Below are 17,749 nucleotides of genomic sequence, written 5' to 3' on the forward strand. Positions count from 1 at the left end.
CGGCATAAACAAGGAAGGATGGCATAGCTGCTGGCATGGATTTTCCTAGTAAAATGTCAAGAGTGAGATGACTGGTTAGGAATGTTTGCAAACAAGGTTCCTTACTTGTTTCCTTCATCCCCTTAACTATGGGATGGGGGACTATTAACAATTAAATTAACTTATCTCTACCCCCAACATCCCATAGCAAAATGAGTTATAAAGTAAATACCGTATTGGCTCGAATATAGGCCGCACTTTTTTCCCCCACTTTAAGACTTTAAAGTGGGGGTGCGGCCTATATTCGGGGTCTAGCGCCCGACGCCCGGGACATGCAGTCCCGGGCGCCGGGCAGGCAGCGGGGTTAGGATACAGATCCCCCGCAGCGGTGCAGGGGACCTGTATCCTACTCCCCGATACGCTCAGACAGCCTCCCCTGCCAGCACTTCCCACGGGGGGGGTGCCGGCACGGGAGGTTGTCTAAGCGCATCGTGCGGATGCGTTTTACCTCTGCACCCCCCACGGACTTACCGGAGCAGACTCCCGGGTGTCTTGCGGGGTCGGCGGGGGACGTCTACGCAATACAACTTCCGGTGCCGGATGTGCCGGCACCGGAAGTTGTATTGCATAGATGTCCCCCGCCGGCCCCGCAAGACACCCGGGAGTCTGCTCCGGTAAGTTGGGGAGGGGGGGCAGAGGAGGACAGTGGTAGCATATCTCGGGGAGGGAGGACAGTGGTAGCATATCTCGGGGAGGGAGGACAGTGGCAGCGTATCTCGGGGAGGGAGGACAGTGGCAGCGTATTTTCGGGAGGGAGGACAGTGGCAGCGTATCTCGGGGAGGGAGGACAGTGGTAGCATATCTCGGGGGGCGGGGGGGCGGGGTCCTCCGATCCTGCTCCCTTGCGATGCGCGCGGCAACTGATGCTGTGCGTCGGGATTTGCTGTCATATCCTGTCATATTATTTAAATATATGCCCAAGTGCTGATATAATGATTTGCATCAGTAGACTTTAAATTACCCCAGTTGATATCCAAGCGACCACTTATCAATTTCTTGGATACAACCACTGTCACAAGTCAAGGTACAGGTGGTTATTACTTACAGAATACTGTGGGATGGCTACTGCGTAGAAAATGGGAAGGCAATATTCTAGGGGATGTTTCAAGCCTGTAAGCGTCACTTAATCACAGGCAGAAAGTATCTGCACAGTAGGGATAATCACAGGTGTGTGAAAACTAGCCCCTTGACTACATATAGATAGCAACACACATACATTAGTCATTACTGTTTACCAACGTTATTTAGTGCTAGAGATTTGTTAGATAATAACCCATAAAACGTATAATTTTTAGTAGCGATTTTACAGCAGCCATTACAAAAGAGGAAAACGAACTGTCAGCGTTAAATAACCATTTATCAGATATAAACAAAATCCTGGCCACTCCGAGTCCTGCAGTGATAGTTTTCATCCAGCATGCAGCATAAAAGCTGGTTTTAGCAGGCCCATTCTCTGTGTATTTTACGGTTTGTCAAAGGCTTTGCTCTGGCTATCATATAATCCTATATTCAACTTGAACTCTGCCACCCTGCTAAGACTGAGTCTTGTGAGGTTACTGCGATATCATAAACTGCATTTAATTTCAAGTTTCAATCTGTCTTCCACACATTTCTGAACCATACAACCAGAGACGCTGAGCAGATGTGGTTCCCATAGAGCAGTAGAGTGTACATATAAGAAGCAGATCTCTGAAAACATAGGATCTGTTTTAACAGAATAAAAGACTTTCTTGAAAAGCATTTACAGTAGAAATAGCTGCTTTAAACACTGAATATTATTGCTGCCAGTAACAGCAAATCCAGCATAAAGATTTTAACTTTTAGAATCAGATCCTTAAAGAGAAGCTGTCAACAATACCTACTTTAGACTAAGTCAAATATTAATGTTATTTAAACATCCATTAATGTATTATTATTATATGGTTATCACCTTTAAAATGATGTGTATCGTAGGCAAGCAGTAAGGATGCAGACATGAAGACTACATCATAACCTAAATGAGCTCATTTGTAGAATTTCTTCAAATCAGGATGACTTTGATTACAAATGGGAGCTTCCCAGGGTAGCCTCCCTGGAGCCTTCCTTTTTCTGGGGACTGGTTTTGTGAAAGGGTGAGAGGGAGTTAAAGGGGAAGTGGGTTTTAACTCAGTGATGATTAACGCAGTGATGATTTTAACTCATATGCAATATCCTTTAAAGGTCATGATTGGCTTTAATTTGGGCGACCAGAAATTTGAATCGACAATAGTACTAAAACACAGACAAGGAAACCAATGGAATTTTCAATTCTTCATTAACTATGTTAATAAGTTGCTAAGATAAGACCAGATTTTACAATTGTGCATCACTTTTTATACACAATCACTGTTGTGTCTCATCTCCTCAAAACTCCTGTTTTACACAAAGACCTTACTTAACACTCAATATGGAATTCAATATATTAATTGATATAGCCTACATTTTGTGGATGAAACCACACATCATGATCCCTTGTGTCTCCATCCTTTCAATGAACCATCTATAAGCTCTTTCCAAGAGCAACTGGACTTTTTTTTTTCCAACGGATTTTAAATTGTGCATGTCACTAACAATATTTGTCATCTACATGCATGGTTCTCTGAAATGTTGGCAGCGCAATTTCTTCTTGCAAATTAAGGCCATCTCATTTTCTAAATGATCCACCATGATTAGACCTTTAGCTATGATATTTGATTTGTTCAACTCAAATTGGATATGCAGTTATGCCTTGGAAATACAATTATACATAATGTGAAAAGGTTCAGTATTGATTTAGCTACAGCTTGTCACAGCTAATTAGTTTATTGTTCTGCATAACTAAAGGACGTATTCATTTTGAGAGGGCCATGTTTCTGTCATAATGTAATCATGTTGTGTTGATATGACTCCAAATACTGCTGATGTACATGATATGACGGTTTACATCCCAGGAACTTCATGGATTATATTAGCCTATTCACAAAAACTAGGAGCAATGGCCCACTAGGATGTTGGTTGTGCATAATCCATTGAGAGATAAATGCTCTGATATTTGTCTACTATCCATGTGTAAACATGGCATTCATTTCTTGATATGGTCCTATCATTCTATATTCTTTATAGTTAGTCTTTTCCTAACGAGTAAATGACTCATCAAATTAAAATATGTGATGTTGGTAAGCTTGGTGGCTACAACTATACTGGTAAATCTGGACTTATTGTTTTTTCTGAGAAGTTGTGAAAAGAAGATCTCTCCTAAAAGCAAGGTTTAGACAAAACCTCAATGAGGTGGTGGATGTCTGTTAAATTTAAATTAAAGGAACAATCCTGAAAACCAAAACAGTGACAGGACTGTCCAGGACTGTAAAGAGTGTAAAGATTGAACAAGAACTAATAAAATAAATGCTGATTACTGTTATATATCAAAAGCTGAAAAAAGTTTCATAGCAAGAAATTATATATATGGATATCTATTTTTAAAACCACACTCAAGAGACAGAGCTTAGATGAATACAAAAATAAATATCTTAATAAATATATAAAAAGAAAAACATACACAACACAATAATAATACAAAGAAAAATAATAATTACAAGCAGATTTAAATCATATGTACAAATGCATGACAAGATACATATTCAATAAATAACCATGAGACACATATAATAATGACAATACTGCCTGGCCAGGCTAGCACCAAATACAGATTTGGTGCTGTATTTGGTGCTAGCCTGGCCAGGCAGTATTCTCTCAGTGGTGAGCACTTCATTTATTTATTAGGAGCCACTTTGAATAGAGATTTTTATTTGGATTACTTTGATTGTCATTATTATAAGTGTCTCATGGTTATTTATTGAATATGTATCTCGTTGTCAGGTCCATTCCTGGATTTCCTTGTGCTCTGCTGTTTACTTCTGATACTTTGTTTCAGTCCTGCTCTTAGCTTCAGCTTCTGTTTCCTTTATAATGTGTGCCCCACCCATGTGTTATGTTTGTCTCAGTCTGCAGTCTAAATATATGTCCTTCTCTGATCTGTGTATAGATTTAATGTTTAGTTTCAGCTTATTAGTAATTTAGTAGGCAGGGTTTAGCGCTAGGACCCATCGAATATTGGAGTACTTTGGCGTAGTGGTGGGCTAAGTATACTGTGGCCATAAGATGTGACTAAATCTCCAATTATCATATAGTCCTAGGCTAGTCCTGTATTCATGTGTGTCTGTCTTTTATGTACCTTTCCCCTCTTTTCCCTGAGTCATCTGAGGATTTCGGTTCCTCTCTCCTCTCCCCATGTCCCAGTTAAGATATCCTATCCTTGCTTAAAGGAGAAGCGTCTGAGGGTCTCGGCTCCTCACTCCATCCCCTGTGTTCCTTGCTCTGTCTCCCTGTTCCTCACTCTGTCCCCCTTGTTCACCCTTGCTTGCTATGTTTCTGGTGTTACTCTGCTTAGCTTCCCTACTCCCAGCCTGCACATTTCTCTGTTGAGCTATGTCTCATGCCTGCTCCAGGGTGCCTGCAGGATATCATTTTGTTTTGTTCTGGACAGTATGTGGCCGCACAACCCTAGGTGCAGTCGCCCTGAACCAGGCCCTGTCCAACTCCACTACTGTGCAATAACTCCTGAATTCCATCATTGGGCGCTCTGGGTCATTACAGTCATCTGTATAGACCCCGTTCGTGACACTTGTGACACATTTGTACATATGCTTTCAATCTATTTGTAATCATTATTTTTTCTTTGTATTATTGTGTTGTGTACGTGTTTTTTTTTATATATATATTTATTAAAATATTTATATTTATATTCTTCTAAGCGCTGTCTCTTCAGTGTGGTTTTGCTTTTATAGGTTCTCCTTATTTTCTAGGGTGTTTCTGATTTTCAGGACTAGCTGCTTTGTTTCATACTGGTTGTTGCCCATCCTTAAAGGTCTCTATTCCTGCTTTGTATATGGTTGGTAACTATGATTGAAAATATTTTTTTTCACATATACTAATAAACTTTTGGTGGGGTTTTTTTGTTCACAAATTAAGTGCTGTATTCTTATCACAAGAATTATATTTGTGATGACCTTTTGCTTTGGTGTAGGACTGTACCACACCATATAAATGATGTCACATGTAAATCTATTGTGCATATATTGCAATGTCTGGAATTTATTCATTCTGTTTACTTTTGCACAGCTTTTCGAGTGTGACCTTTTGTTCTTGCAGTAATTCAATGACTATAAAGTCTATTGAGAGCCATATTTTCTACAGTACAGATTCCTTTCACCTTTGCTACCCTTTTTCATTTCTGAATGTGTTCCACCATGACATTAGATCCAACGCCTTGAGACTCCAAATGTGAACTGCTACACCTGATTAAAAAGCATAGCTTTCATATGAATCAAACCTTGACAACAGCTGTAATTATATGTGTAGGAGGAAGTTGTGTTATTAATTGCATGACTGTATAATATCCAATTTCAATAACTATGGCTTATCCAGCAAAATAAAAGAATATTTATGGTCTCCATGACAACATCTTGGAAAGTAAACCTGATTTAGGAATACTGGGTGACTGCAATCCCTGCAATTACAGTACTTATTAAATTTTGCAGTCTGTAATGCAGTATCACAACATGAAAATGTATATATGCTTTCCATTAAGTTGTTTCCGCTAAAGCCTTTTCTACAAAATACCTCTACAACCCTCTGTGCCAGAGGTTTCTAAGCTAACAAGGCTTAAAATACCTTTTCATAGTACTTGATCTCGTATTCAGTGTTGTTGATGAATGGGTAAGATGGCTCCTGCCAGGACAATGTAATACTTTTCTGATCCACTTTATCCGCACGGACGTCAGTGATCAAAGAGAGCGCTGGAAAAAAGAGAAGAATATTAATAACATTTTACACTGTATGTGTATGTCAAATAAGCCAAAAAGGAGTACATGGTTAAGCATTTGGAAAAAGTTTGGGGAAGAATACTTTTCTTGCACTCTGTCTTACAACTATTTCCCAAGCATTTATTGAACAGTACCCAACAGGAAAAGGGCATTGCAAAAGGCAAATTGTTTCCCCCAGCCTTCTAAAAATAGTTAGAAGTCTAGTACACAGACTTAGCGTCCTCTAAAAATGTTCTGTGTTTTTCCAGCAATTAGACTATACCCCATAAAGAAATGTCTGATTTATGGAATATATAGTCAGGAAAAATATTTTACCTAGACAAAAAAAATGCTTTGTTCATCCTTTGGTCAACAATATGTGTTGGCTTACCATTAGGCTAATGGGCATTTGAAACTTAGGCTAGGTGCTGATAAGTTTGGTAACCACTGACCGCATTGATCAGAGAAGGACTGACTAATGGTTCAGTCCTTCTCAATCCATAGAGTATTATGAATCTATTATGAATTTTTGTCTGGAGACATCACACACTACAGAGCCATTCCAGTTTTTTCCTATACATAGGGTCACACACACCGAGAAGCACAAATCAGCTCGATGAACTCTTTTAGAAAAGCCAAAGAAAAACAAATAACACCATCATTTTAAAGCCAATGACTGTTTTAAAATGCTATCTTATGAGGATTAATGTCTGCATCTATTGTATTTTTTTCTAGTTTGGGCAAATCCAGTGTATACCCCAAAACACATTTATAGAAAAAAGCTATTTATGTTTCCATCATCCATCTTCCATGTAATTTGTCAGTGGGGTGTAGAAATTGACTTATATACCGGCAATTTTATTTCATAACATAGCTAAGGCACTGTGGTGTACATTTTAGCAAGTTTGAAGAAAATTGTCTTCCCCTAATAAATTTCTCACTAGTGCTCACGTCTCATGGTTTCATTAACATAAACCTACTTTACTTTCTGAATGGGATGTGTGGAAGCTCCATTTGTCAACAGATAGAAGGAAATAAGCTGTTGGTTCTACCACGGCATACAAGATTTCATATTAGAAAACCTTCATTTTATGTAATAAGATAATGGGATTTACTGAGCAAACATGTCAGCACATGACAGACTGCAAAAGGGATATTAAATATCCTCTATAATGGCATGATTTTCCTTTTGCATTTATGGAGGCTCAGCAAAAGATATTTATTTCACAGCAGCTATTGTTTTTCCTCTGCATTCGGTAATCATAACATTTAAAGAGGTATTGGCACCTTCACAGCATTAAGTATTACTAAATTCACCCATTGAGTCAATGTAATTGGGACTTTTCTAACGTAAAGTGACAGTCTAATGTCCCTGACACCCCTCTAAAGAATAATGCATATTAAAGTACTCTGTGTGTACTCCTTCACTGCAGCTTGCACTCTGCAGCTAGGCTTCTGCCCTACAATCAAAGGGCCACATAACATGTGGTATATAACGGATGCCTTGATGCCCAATCAAGCCCTTCCTCCAGGGGGTTGGCAAGCTGAAACTGAAAATCTCCTTTACATTGCTTGATTAGTAAACCATCTGTTATTCACATTGTGGCAGTATAGGTTCTTCCACACCACTCACCCATGTCTTCATGGACCTTGCTTTGTGCACTTTATTGTACCAAGACATTTTGGACAATTTTGGGAACAGTTTGGGCAAGGCCTTTTTCTATTCCAGCATAACTGTGCCCCAGCGCAAAAAACAGGACCATAAAGACATGGGTGGATGAAAGTTTGATATAAAAGAACCTGACTGGCCTCCACAGAGCCCTGACCTCAACCACATCGAACACCTTTGGGATGAATTGGAATGGAGATTGTGAGGCAGGCCTTCATATCCAACATTAGTGGCTGACCTCACAAATGCTCTACCAGACAAAAGGGCAAAAAATCCCACAGAAACACTCCAAAATTGTGTGGAAAGTCTTTCCACAAGAGTAAAATCTGTTATAGCTATAGGGGGCACCAACTGCATATTAATGTCTACGTGTTTAGAATGAAACGACATAAAAGTCCCTGTTTGTGTAATAGTCAGATGTACCAGCACTTTTGTCCATATAGCATACCTTATACTAGAAAGATTACATAAAAAATGTAATACCGTATTTGCTCGATTATAAGACGAGGTTTTTTCCAGAGCAAATGCTCTGAAAAATACCCCTCGTCTTATAATCGGGGTCGTCTTCTAATCAGACCCCAAAAAAATGGCTGGGGCCATGCTGCTTACCGGTCGCGAGCAGCGTCTCTTCCGTTAGAAGCAGGAGGACAGGAAGCTTGTAGCTTCCTCACAGAACTCTATCTCCCCCTCCCTCCTCTGGGGGCGGGGCCAGAGAAGTTGCTGGTACAGCCGGTCCCCTGCAGAAGTCTTCGAGTGAGAGATCTGCAGTTCAGGTAAGGGGGTGGGGGAGGGTTTTTGGGTAAGTATGTGTGATTAATGTGTGAAGTATGTGTGATTAATGGAATGAATGAGTATTTAAATGTTTGTGAATGTGTGTTTGTGTGTGATAGCATGGATGTGTAAGGGGGGTGGGGGTTGTAGCATGGCATAGGGAGGCTGTAATCCCACTACTATCATCCCCAGGTTCCAGCATGTACTGGCTGCCTTGGCTTGATAGGAGTGTGATTGCTGTTAGCAGCAATCACACTCCTATCAAGCCAAGGCAGCCAGTACATGCTGGGTTAAAAGGCATATCATGGGGCTGAGTGGCATATAGGGGGTTAAAATGCATTTCTGGACCTCCAGAAATGCATTTTAACCCCATATATGCCACTCAGCCCCATGATATGCATATATACCTCCAGAAATGCATTTTAACCCCCTATATGCCACTCAGCCCCATGATATGCCTTTTAACCCCCTATATGCCAGAGTGGCATATAGGGGTATAAGGCATATCATGGGGCAGAGTGGCAAATAGGGGGGGTATAAAGCATTTCAGGGGGCAGAGTGGCATAACTGGGGGGGGCAGGTTGGCAAATAAAAGGAAATTTAAAAAATATATTTACATGAATTAATATTTACTGGTAAAACTTTTTTTCCTATAGGGTCGTCTTATATTCAGGCTTTTTGTTTTTTTCCTAAATTAATATTTTGATTTTGGGGGGTCGTCTTATAATCGGGGTCGTCTTATAATCGAGCAAATACGGTAATTGTCCAAAATGTGCATCCTTATGTGCCAACTCATTTGATTGTGTATGGCAATGTCAGTTAGTCCAGACCTTCTGTTAACAAATACACAACATTACTTCCAACAATATAGCCTCCTTACCACAGAAGCAGCTCTATTTAAAATCCAACAAAAAATATATCACAGAAGGTGTCACATACAATCACAGAGGTGTCCCGCAAAAGTGTTGTACAATGCTGGATGTGCACTGATGCACCAACATTGTCCATTTTCAAGTCTAAACGGTGCCAACTGTTCAAGAAGAATTGAGCGGAAACTACATCCACGATAGAAAAAGCAAAAAATACTTTTTTAGTATATGGGGGAATTATTTAAAAAGACATTTCTTTACGGAACCTGAGAAAGATTGCTTTCCGAAGCACCTCATGGTAAAGTTTGCACCTTCTACAGGAAAAAAACACCTATTGTAACAACATAGGATCAGTGGAAAGGGGAATAAATAGGACAGAGGGGAAGCAGATTTTTATCATGAACCACTTAGTATTCGAGATCTGACCAGGGTGATAGGGGACTGACTTGACCAGTATAACATCATCACTTAAAGGAAAATTCTACCTTTAGCACTCATGTACCTAAAGGCAACTACACAATATGGGAGCACTTGCTGACCCAATTGTTAACTGGTTTATTTAGTTGGTTTGATTGTTGTCACCCAAGAATACTGCATGACCTATAGGAAACCTTGTCTTTATTCACACAATGGATGGATGGATGGATAATGACAATTTCTGAAATAATCCAATAGTGATGTGACCCATTCCTCCACTCATACTTCTCTTCAAGACAAGACGGTAACAATAACTGTCTCAGAATGATTGACGCCATAGGAATTAGATGTCAGAATGCAAGGCAGAAATGATGGACATCTGAATGTATATCCTGACACAAGATCAAGACATGTACATACACATAAGAATACTCTTCATTCACAATAACACTGACTCCAGATACATCATACCTATGCTATTTTATTGTTTTATAAAAAAAGAAAAAGGGGAAAAAGATTTCTACTTGTATTGTTTATGATGTCATACATGATAACTGTAATGTGAAAATAAAATAAAAATATTTTAAATTCAAAAGGATTCACCCACAGTTAATCTTGTGAATGGTTAGAAACTAGCTCAAGGCAAACACGTTTTATACTTCTCCTTCTAACATGACCCATATATTTCTCTGTGCTCATTCTGGACAGCTGCCAAGTTGCCAATTCTAGTTTCTGTGGCTAACGTATCAGTACCTGCTTTTGTGTGACGTGACAATTAGGTGTTCCCAGCAAAGATATTGAGTAAGACAAATTATAAATTATTAAATTGTAAATTATTACTGGGACAAGCTTGGGCAATTAATAGTAACAGGAATCATGTTTATATTGCTTCATTCAAGTTCAGCAGAGTAGGTGCAGTAGCATTTGTGCCTACTGCAGTGCGTGTATATAATATGAAGAGGCCTGAATATTATGTGAACCTGTGAAAAAAATAGACAAGAATTGTTTTTGTTGCTAAAGACTGCATAATAATTTAATTGATCATGTTAAATTTAGCTTTTAAATTTCAACACTTTAAGGTCTGAAACTGCCTTCAATATAAGGCACACGTTTTTTTTTTTTGGCATTTACGAAAGACTTCAACATTTTCGAAGGGCCATGTAATTCATATAAGAGCGCTGCACTTATTCCAGCAAAGAGTTAATTATATTTCAGCTGGCTGTATCAGCATCTGTGCCCGTCATTTTTTCCCTGTTAAAATGGCTTTTTATTTCTTGGGTGATTTAAACCTTACTGGCTAACGATCCACGTCAAATTTGAGACTTGATTAACAGGCAGGCAAGCAGAAAATGAAGCCGTGCACTTATTATAATGGGATATATCAAGTTCCATGTCTCAGTTTATCATTCCGCTGGCATTTTTCTCTGCGCCAGAAATTCTTCTGGATCACAGGTTGACAATTCACCTATGGCTAAGATGCCACTAGAACACGGAATGGAATCACTAACAGGCTTTTTACTATACACAAGGCCTCGGGTACATACCCACAAACACCAATCTCATTCTTGCATTTACAAATTGATCTGTATGGCTTGTAGCTTTTTGTGTATTTTATGAACTAGATTGCATTAGCTATAAATTCTCCAGCTATCAGGGTTTGCCCTGAAACACCAGCATCTGTACCAAAGTCAAGTAAAACCAGCCAACTAGAGTTCCGATAAATTAGCTTTGACAGGTAAAGGGGATGTTGGAGGGACTATGTAAAAGTCAACTGTCACTTGTGTAGAACAACCATCTATTTAAAAAAGTGCAGTAAAAGGCTGAATTGTATTTATTGTGTACATCAACTTTTAAATGCTGTTGTGGATAGGTCTCCCTCTCTGTGACTGAAATTAGACTGAAATCACAGCAAGTGTATAGTGTTACTTACTTAGGTGGAACATTACATCCAGAGAAAATGGATAGAGCGCATAGAATGGTACAGCACATTTAGAAGTCATTTTTTCTCATTCTGTTTTGCTAGGATTTCCAGAAATAGAACATATTTCCCTGCTTTGTGCAAAAACAGCATATTGATGAACCAGAGGAAAGCTCTGTGATAAAATACCATCAAAGCTAGTATTAGTGCCATTGAGTCAGGCGACTACCTGGGGTAGCTGAATCACGGGGGGTGCTAGCAGTTACCCCAAAAAACTTGATGAGTATAAGTCAGTCTTGTGCTGGGCAAGGACAGCTTGACATCTGCTGCTACTAAATATTTTAATTATCTATTAGCAGACAAAACTCATTTGGTACGTTGTTTACATTTTGCCATCACGGTATTGTACCTCAACACTGAAGACGTTAACTAGACACATGGAAGTTCTACACTACAGCACTGATAAGGTTAACTACAAACATATGCAGGTTTTGCACCCCAACTTTAAAGAGGTTAACGCCATGCACAGGACTGTACTGGCAAAGATGAGGTGGCCCTGGCACTTGAAGGACAGCAGACAGATGATGATGTAAGCGGAGATGGTGGCATTATATGCATGGTCAGATGACCAGCCCAAGCCTGTACACGCACCTTCAGCAACAGAAGTTAACTACACACAGGGGGCAACTCCAAAAGCATTATTTAGTAGTAGTACCTGTGCTGGGAGGGTTTTTTACAATGTACAGGGTACATTGTATACTGTCTGCTGGGAACGGGGCTCTTACATTGTGTCTGCTATAGACACTCTCGTCCTGCACAAACTGTCTTTCTACATCTCTGGTATCATACCAACAACCGGTTACACTGAACATGTGCAAGGTATTTGTTACCATATGCCTTACTTATATGCACAACTACAAAACTGGGTTTATTGGCTGTATAACATAACTAAACATAATTGAGTTCTGATTTCATACATTATGATAGATGTATGTTTATCAAACATACTGAACTCCTAAAGAATAGGGAGATTGTGTTAGAAAATAGGGACACGGTGGTTGGGATCAAAAGAAGCATTGTCCCACTTAGTAAGGAAAAGCTGGGAGGGATTGAGGCGACCTTCACATATTTTAGCATAACTAAATTTGTTAATAACAATTACCTGTAACTTGTATTTGTGTATGCCAATCAAAAACCACACTAGAGCTGAGATCCGAGCCAGTATGTGACAGAACTAGCATATCAATAATTTTTCTGTACTAATGTTACCTCGTCTGTTTTCCTTGTGTACTTAAAGATGGTGCCAGAACCAACTGCCAGTGAACAAGGACAGTTGACTAACAACCTAGTGGAACAAACTACCAAAGGAATGATCATGTAGATTCTTAAACACAAAGTTAAGATGACTGCTCCCACTGCAAACACATATTATCTAGGACACAGGTGTGAAAAATAAATTTGGGCAAAATTAAACTCACTTTAAATCAAAAATGTATGTATAATACCTTGAATTGCTCCATTAGATGGACGCTTGGAATAGCATCCAATTATTGGCAAAAATGAAAATAGTGCTTTGTGGGTTTCAATGCCTTAATAAATATGTGTATTGGCGTTCACATAAAAGACTGGAAGGCCATCACTTCTAATTTAAGGTATGTTCTTTAACCTCTATTATATGAAATGTCAAAGTATCTTCTCAATATCAAATGTTTCTTTGTAAACTGCTTCTATCTAAAGTTATTAACTTTTGGAAAAAAAAAAACTATTTTGAAGTACCCAATGATCCATCAGATGTATTTCAAGACTTTAAGAAACAGTGTCTTATATTTTGTTTAATAGCGTTTTTATATTAGTTTCACTTTTTCTCTACAGAAATAATTAATAGGAATTATGACTCACATTGTTTCTCGGTAATATTTAGTAATATTTCTCTTATCCAGTTTAGCTACCAAATGTTCTCCTTTATTTAACGTCTCAAACCGACCAACTCTCAATGCATTTAGAGCATTTTGGTGTGTAAATATTAAAAAAGTGAGAGCTTCCACTTTTTTCATATGAGAAACATACCAAGGCAAGTAAAGAAGCCCTGCCAGCCATTGAGAACAGGCTCTGGATACACAAATGAATCAATCTCTCTCCAGAGACAGGACAAGGCCCACATGTCACTTGATGCGTTTTACAAATTGAAAACCCCACATTATCCAATTAGTATTCAGAACAAGCAAAGCAATGGAAGGGTAAAATACATTCTGAACTGTGAGACTATGTACCGCTGTCCAATCAACAATGCATTGTCATTACCTTGCCTCCCATCTCTCTAACAGGATTTCACGTCTCTGCTTAATTGAAAGACCAGGAGGATGCGCTTTTTCATTACTGTGATGAGAATGCTTTACATTTGCTAGACAGATGCTTAGGACACCAGGTCATACTATGTTAAGTAGGCACATATCTGTATGACAAAGGCAAATGAATACCCAAAACATTTATTTGAATCTGTCAAAACTTGTGGTCTCATTTTCTGTTAGTATAAATACAGGTTTGTCTGTTTTTTTGTGCTACTACCATCATTTGCATAATGAATAAATAAAAAGTAATAAACTCAGAATAAAAAATAGATAGCATGTATCTGATTAAGGATTCTGCATTTGTAAGGGGGACAGCACAAATTTTGAATGGACCACACAGCTATCATATGCATTAAAGTGCATATTATGGCTGAAGTGTCCCTTTAATTATGCAGAAACCTACCTATTCCAAACATTGATTCATAAGGCAGCCTTTGCTGAACTCATGGGCGTAAGAACCCCTAAAAATCTGGGGGGGACAGCAGATCACCATCAGATCCCCACTTTCTCTCCATCTCTCACACCTCTCCCCCTTCTTACACTATCTACCCCCTCCCTACCCTCCCTTCTCACACTATCTACCCTCTCCCTATCGCCCCCTTCTCATTAGCTACCCTCTCCCTACCCTCCCTTCTCACTAGCTACCCTCTCCCTATCGCCCCCTTCTCACTAGTTACCCTCTCCCTACCGCCCCTTCACACTAGCTACACTCTCCCTACCCCCCTTCTCACCAGCTACCCTCTCCCTACCCCCCTTCTCACTAGCTACCCTCTCCCTACTCCCCTTCTCACTGTCTACCCCAGGGGTGTCCAAGTTTTTTCTGCAGTGGGCCACTTCATCAGAATTGTATACGTGTGCGGGCCGCACTCATTTTTCACTGTGAGAAAATATGGCCTTTAATAAAATATGCAGATTAAAATAAAGTAAATGACACAAAACGTTTACTTTTCCTCTCACTGATTTCTGGACCTAGAAAGTGTTGTGACTACAAATTCAGGACTCAGGATCATTAAAAATGAAATAGCTTTATTTATTCTAGGGATGCACCAAAATGAAAATTCTGGACCAAAACATTCACGGTTCACTGAGCCAAAACCAAAAATGACCCCCCACCTTTAAAAATAATAATAAAAACTCACATTTTTAATAAAAGTAGGTAACACACCACAATTGGACAAAAAACAATTAGCAATATGACTTGGCATGATATCATACCCAGGCATCTAGTACATGCTGGTACAGGGTGGCTGTAAGTGATGTGCAGACCCCATACTGCTGGCAGCATCAATACACAAGGGGGGCAGCTAGCTAGGTTTCAGCATGTACTGGCTGATTTGGCACGATAGGAGTGTGATTGCTAATCACAGTCCCATCATGCCTAGGTTCCAGCACTTACACATCCATGCTATCACACACACACTCATTCATTCATTCATATACTCATTCATTCACAGATTCATTCCCTCAATCACGCATCAAACACCCTCCCCACCAAAATGACAAAAGGTGAGAGTTGGTAACGTGTTAGCTGTAGAAAAACAAGAGACAAGTAGAGTCAAGTTGGTACCTTTATTGGCTGAGTAGATTTAGAATGCAAGCTTTCAAGACCTCTCAGGTCTATTCCTCAGGTATAATATGGCGAGCCAGCAGAATGGAACACTTCTTAACCAAGTATAATGACTAACATCAACGCTAAATAAATCTGTCCAAGATTTCAGTGTGTTAATGTTTTGTGTGCCTTTCTTGAGACCTCTAATTTAAAGATCTTGCAGAACATGCCCTAATTTGAAGCATGAAACTCTCACTACTCAAGGTGCTCATCGGGTTACTAAACGGCTAGAACCACATGTTCACATATTTCATGCATGCCACATTTGGGGTGATTAGTTAACACTGCTGCATCACTGGATAAACAGGTAAACTGCCTTTTTAAGGAGAATCTGATTACAGGAACGTTGTTCCCAGCCTCTTCCGAAATCGCTGTAATATATTCTTTGAGTGCATGCAATTAGTAGAAAGGTTATGTTTGGTGCTCTTTGAAACCGCTCTGTTTGATCTTGCTGACACACAGCTGGCTTCATTTCAGCTTCTTCTTTAAAAAAGAGAGAAGAGATGTTTGCTTAGAGACATTCATAATCAAGATTAATCCGGAGAGCAAACAAATGTAACCTCTCACATATCGAAAAATCTATATGCGCGGCCATTGTCAAGCAACAATAAGCGTGAATACAGGTGCACATCTGGTCAACGTTATTTAACCTCTTCAAGGCTAGAGCTATTCAGCTGTGTGGTCTAGTTTTTATCTGATTCTGGCTATTAATGGGTCATTTGCACATGTGGGAAAATAGTGCTTGCATTAAGCCTTGGCGACAGTTCCAGGAAATGTTACTGCCATTTGTCAAAACCAATTTTCTAATGGTAATCTTGTCATATTTTAAATGCAATTATGGGTTGTTATTTTTCAAAGTCTGACAACTACAAAACTGTGACATTTTTACAGAAAACAAGCAGGTTTAAAAAAAAAAGGGGGAAAAATGCAATCTCCTTTTAAGTATTAAAACAGTGGCTTCGTATTTCAGAGTTTATCTTAAAATTCAAGTTTAAGTTTATAAAAATTATTGTTCTGCCATTTTCTTGTACCTGGAGTAAGTAGTTAAACTACTAAAGAGGTTAAAGTAGTAAAGAAGTTAAGTAATTAACTCTTTGAGACACTGCAAAGACAAAAATGATTATTATTTTCATGTGTAATATTTTCCTGTTCTGATTTAAAAAATAAATAAAGGTACTTACTATGACATTTGATCTTTTAAACTAAAATTTTACTTTAAAGACTAGATAGTTTTGTAGAGTAAGATATTTCAACATGCATGCATGGACATTTAAATCAGGGACTAAAACGAACTAATATAGGACTAATCTAGTTAGAAAACAATCAGTTGTGGAAAACATTAATCCTTTGTATTTCTTCATGGTTTGTTAAAGCAACCATATGCTCTAAAAGCTTTCAGAATGACTTTCCCAAATCCGCTAAAAAAAATAAAAATAAAAAAATGAATCTGAAATGGAACAATGTTTCCTTGAAGAGCAATCAAATTGCAAAAGATATTACATAGATATACTATGGACAAAGGATGCATGGATGCATTGTGATTGAGCATAGCAGGTCTTGAAGGCCAAAGGCCTGGGCAAGCCTCTACTGGTGATCATGGCAAAAACAGTACCATCAAATGTGTATCAAAATGTGTATTTTATTTGTAAATTTCTTACAGGCATTTAAAAAAATATATTTTCAGAGATATTGGAGTTATTGTGTATTCATTTTTATACACAGAGCTATTTTATTGCCATAGACTGCTGGAGAAGTGATAATAAGACTACCTTCCATGAGGAACATATTTTATTTAGAACCCCCAACATGTCTGACCAGACATGCCGAAGTTAAAAATCTATTTAACAAAAAGAAAGAAAACATACAAATGGATTTTATACTAGTAAGTAAAATGAGGTTACTAAAAAAAAAAAATAAGAAAGTATTATAGTTGTTAGCATAGTTTAGTACAGAATGTACATTACAGAGGTCATTAATCTCGTCGACCCTCTTTTTATTTCCCTAGTATGGTTAGGGGATGATGAATATAGTGGCACAATCTAATTGCAAAGCTCAAGCAAAGTGATACTTGGAAGGATGGCTGCTTTAAGGGATTAACAGCAAAACAATGAAATGTTGAATAAAGTACATGCTTTAGCTTTCCCTGTGGTTCACATTCCATATCTAAATGTGAGAGCAATTAATTATAGCAACCTGAAAGTACTGCTATTATAGCAAGTCACATTCACTCTAATAGAGGAGAGATTTGCAC

At 38.7% G+C, this 17,749-nt stretch overlaps 1 protein-coding gene across 1 annotated transcript in view; it reads right to left on the minus strand.

Annotated features, from left to right (window-relative positions):
* The window catches only part of LOC128473688 (ephrin type-A receptor 7-like), a 90,629-nt gene that overhangs the window by 41,092 nt on the left and 31,788 nt on the right, over positions 1-17,749 (minus strand). Inside the window, exon 5 of the mRNA XM_053455939.1 lies at positions 5,767-5,891. Coding sequence (XP_053311914.1) covers positions 5,767-5,891 — 125 coding nt within the window. The remainder of the gene's footprint in view (positions 1-5,766; positions 5,892-17,749) is intronic.

The sequence above is a fragment of the Spea bombifrons genome, chromosome 2, assembly GCF_027358695.1.
Source record: "Spea bombifrons isolate aSpeBom1 chromosome 2, aSpeBom1.2.pri, whole genome shotgun sequence".
Lineage (NCBI taxonomy): Eukaryota > Metazoa > Chordata > Amphibia > Anura > Pelobatidae > Spea > Spea bombifrons.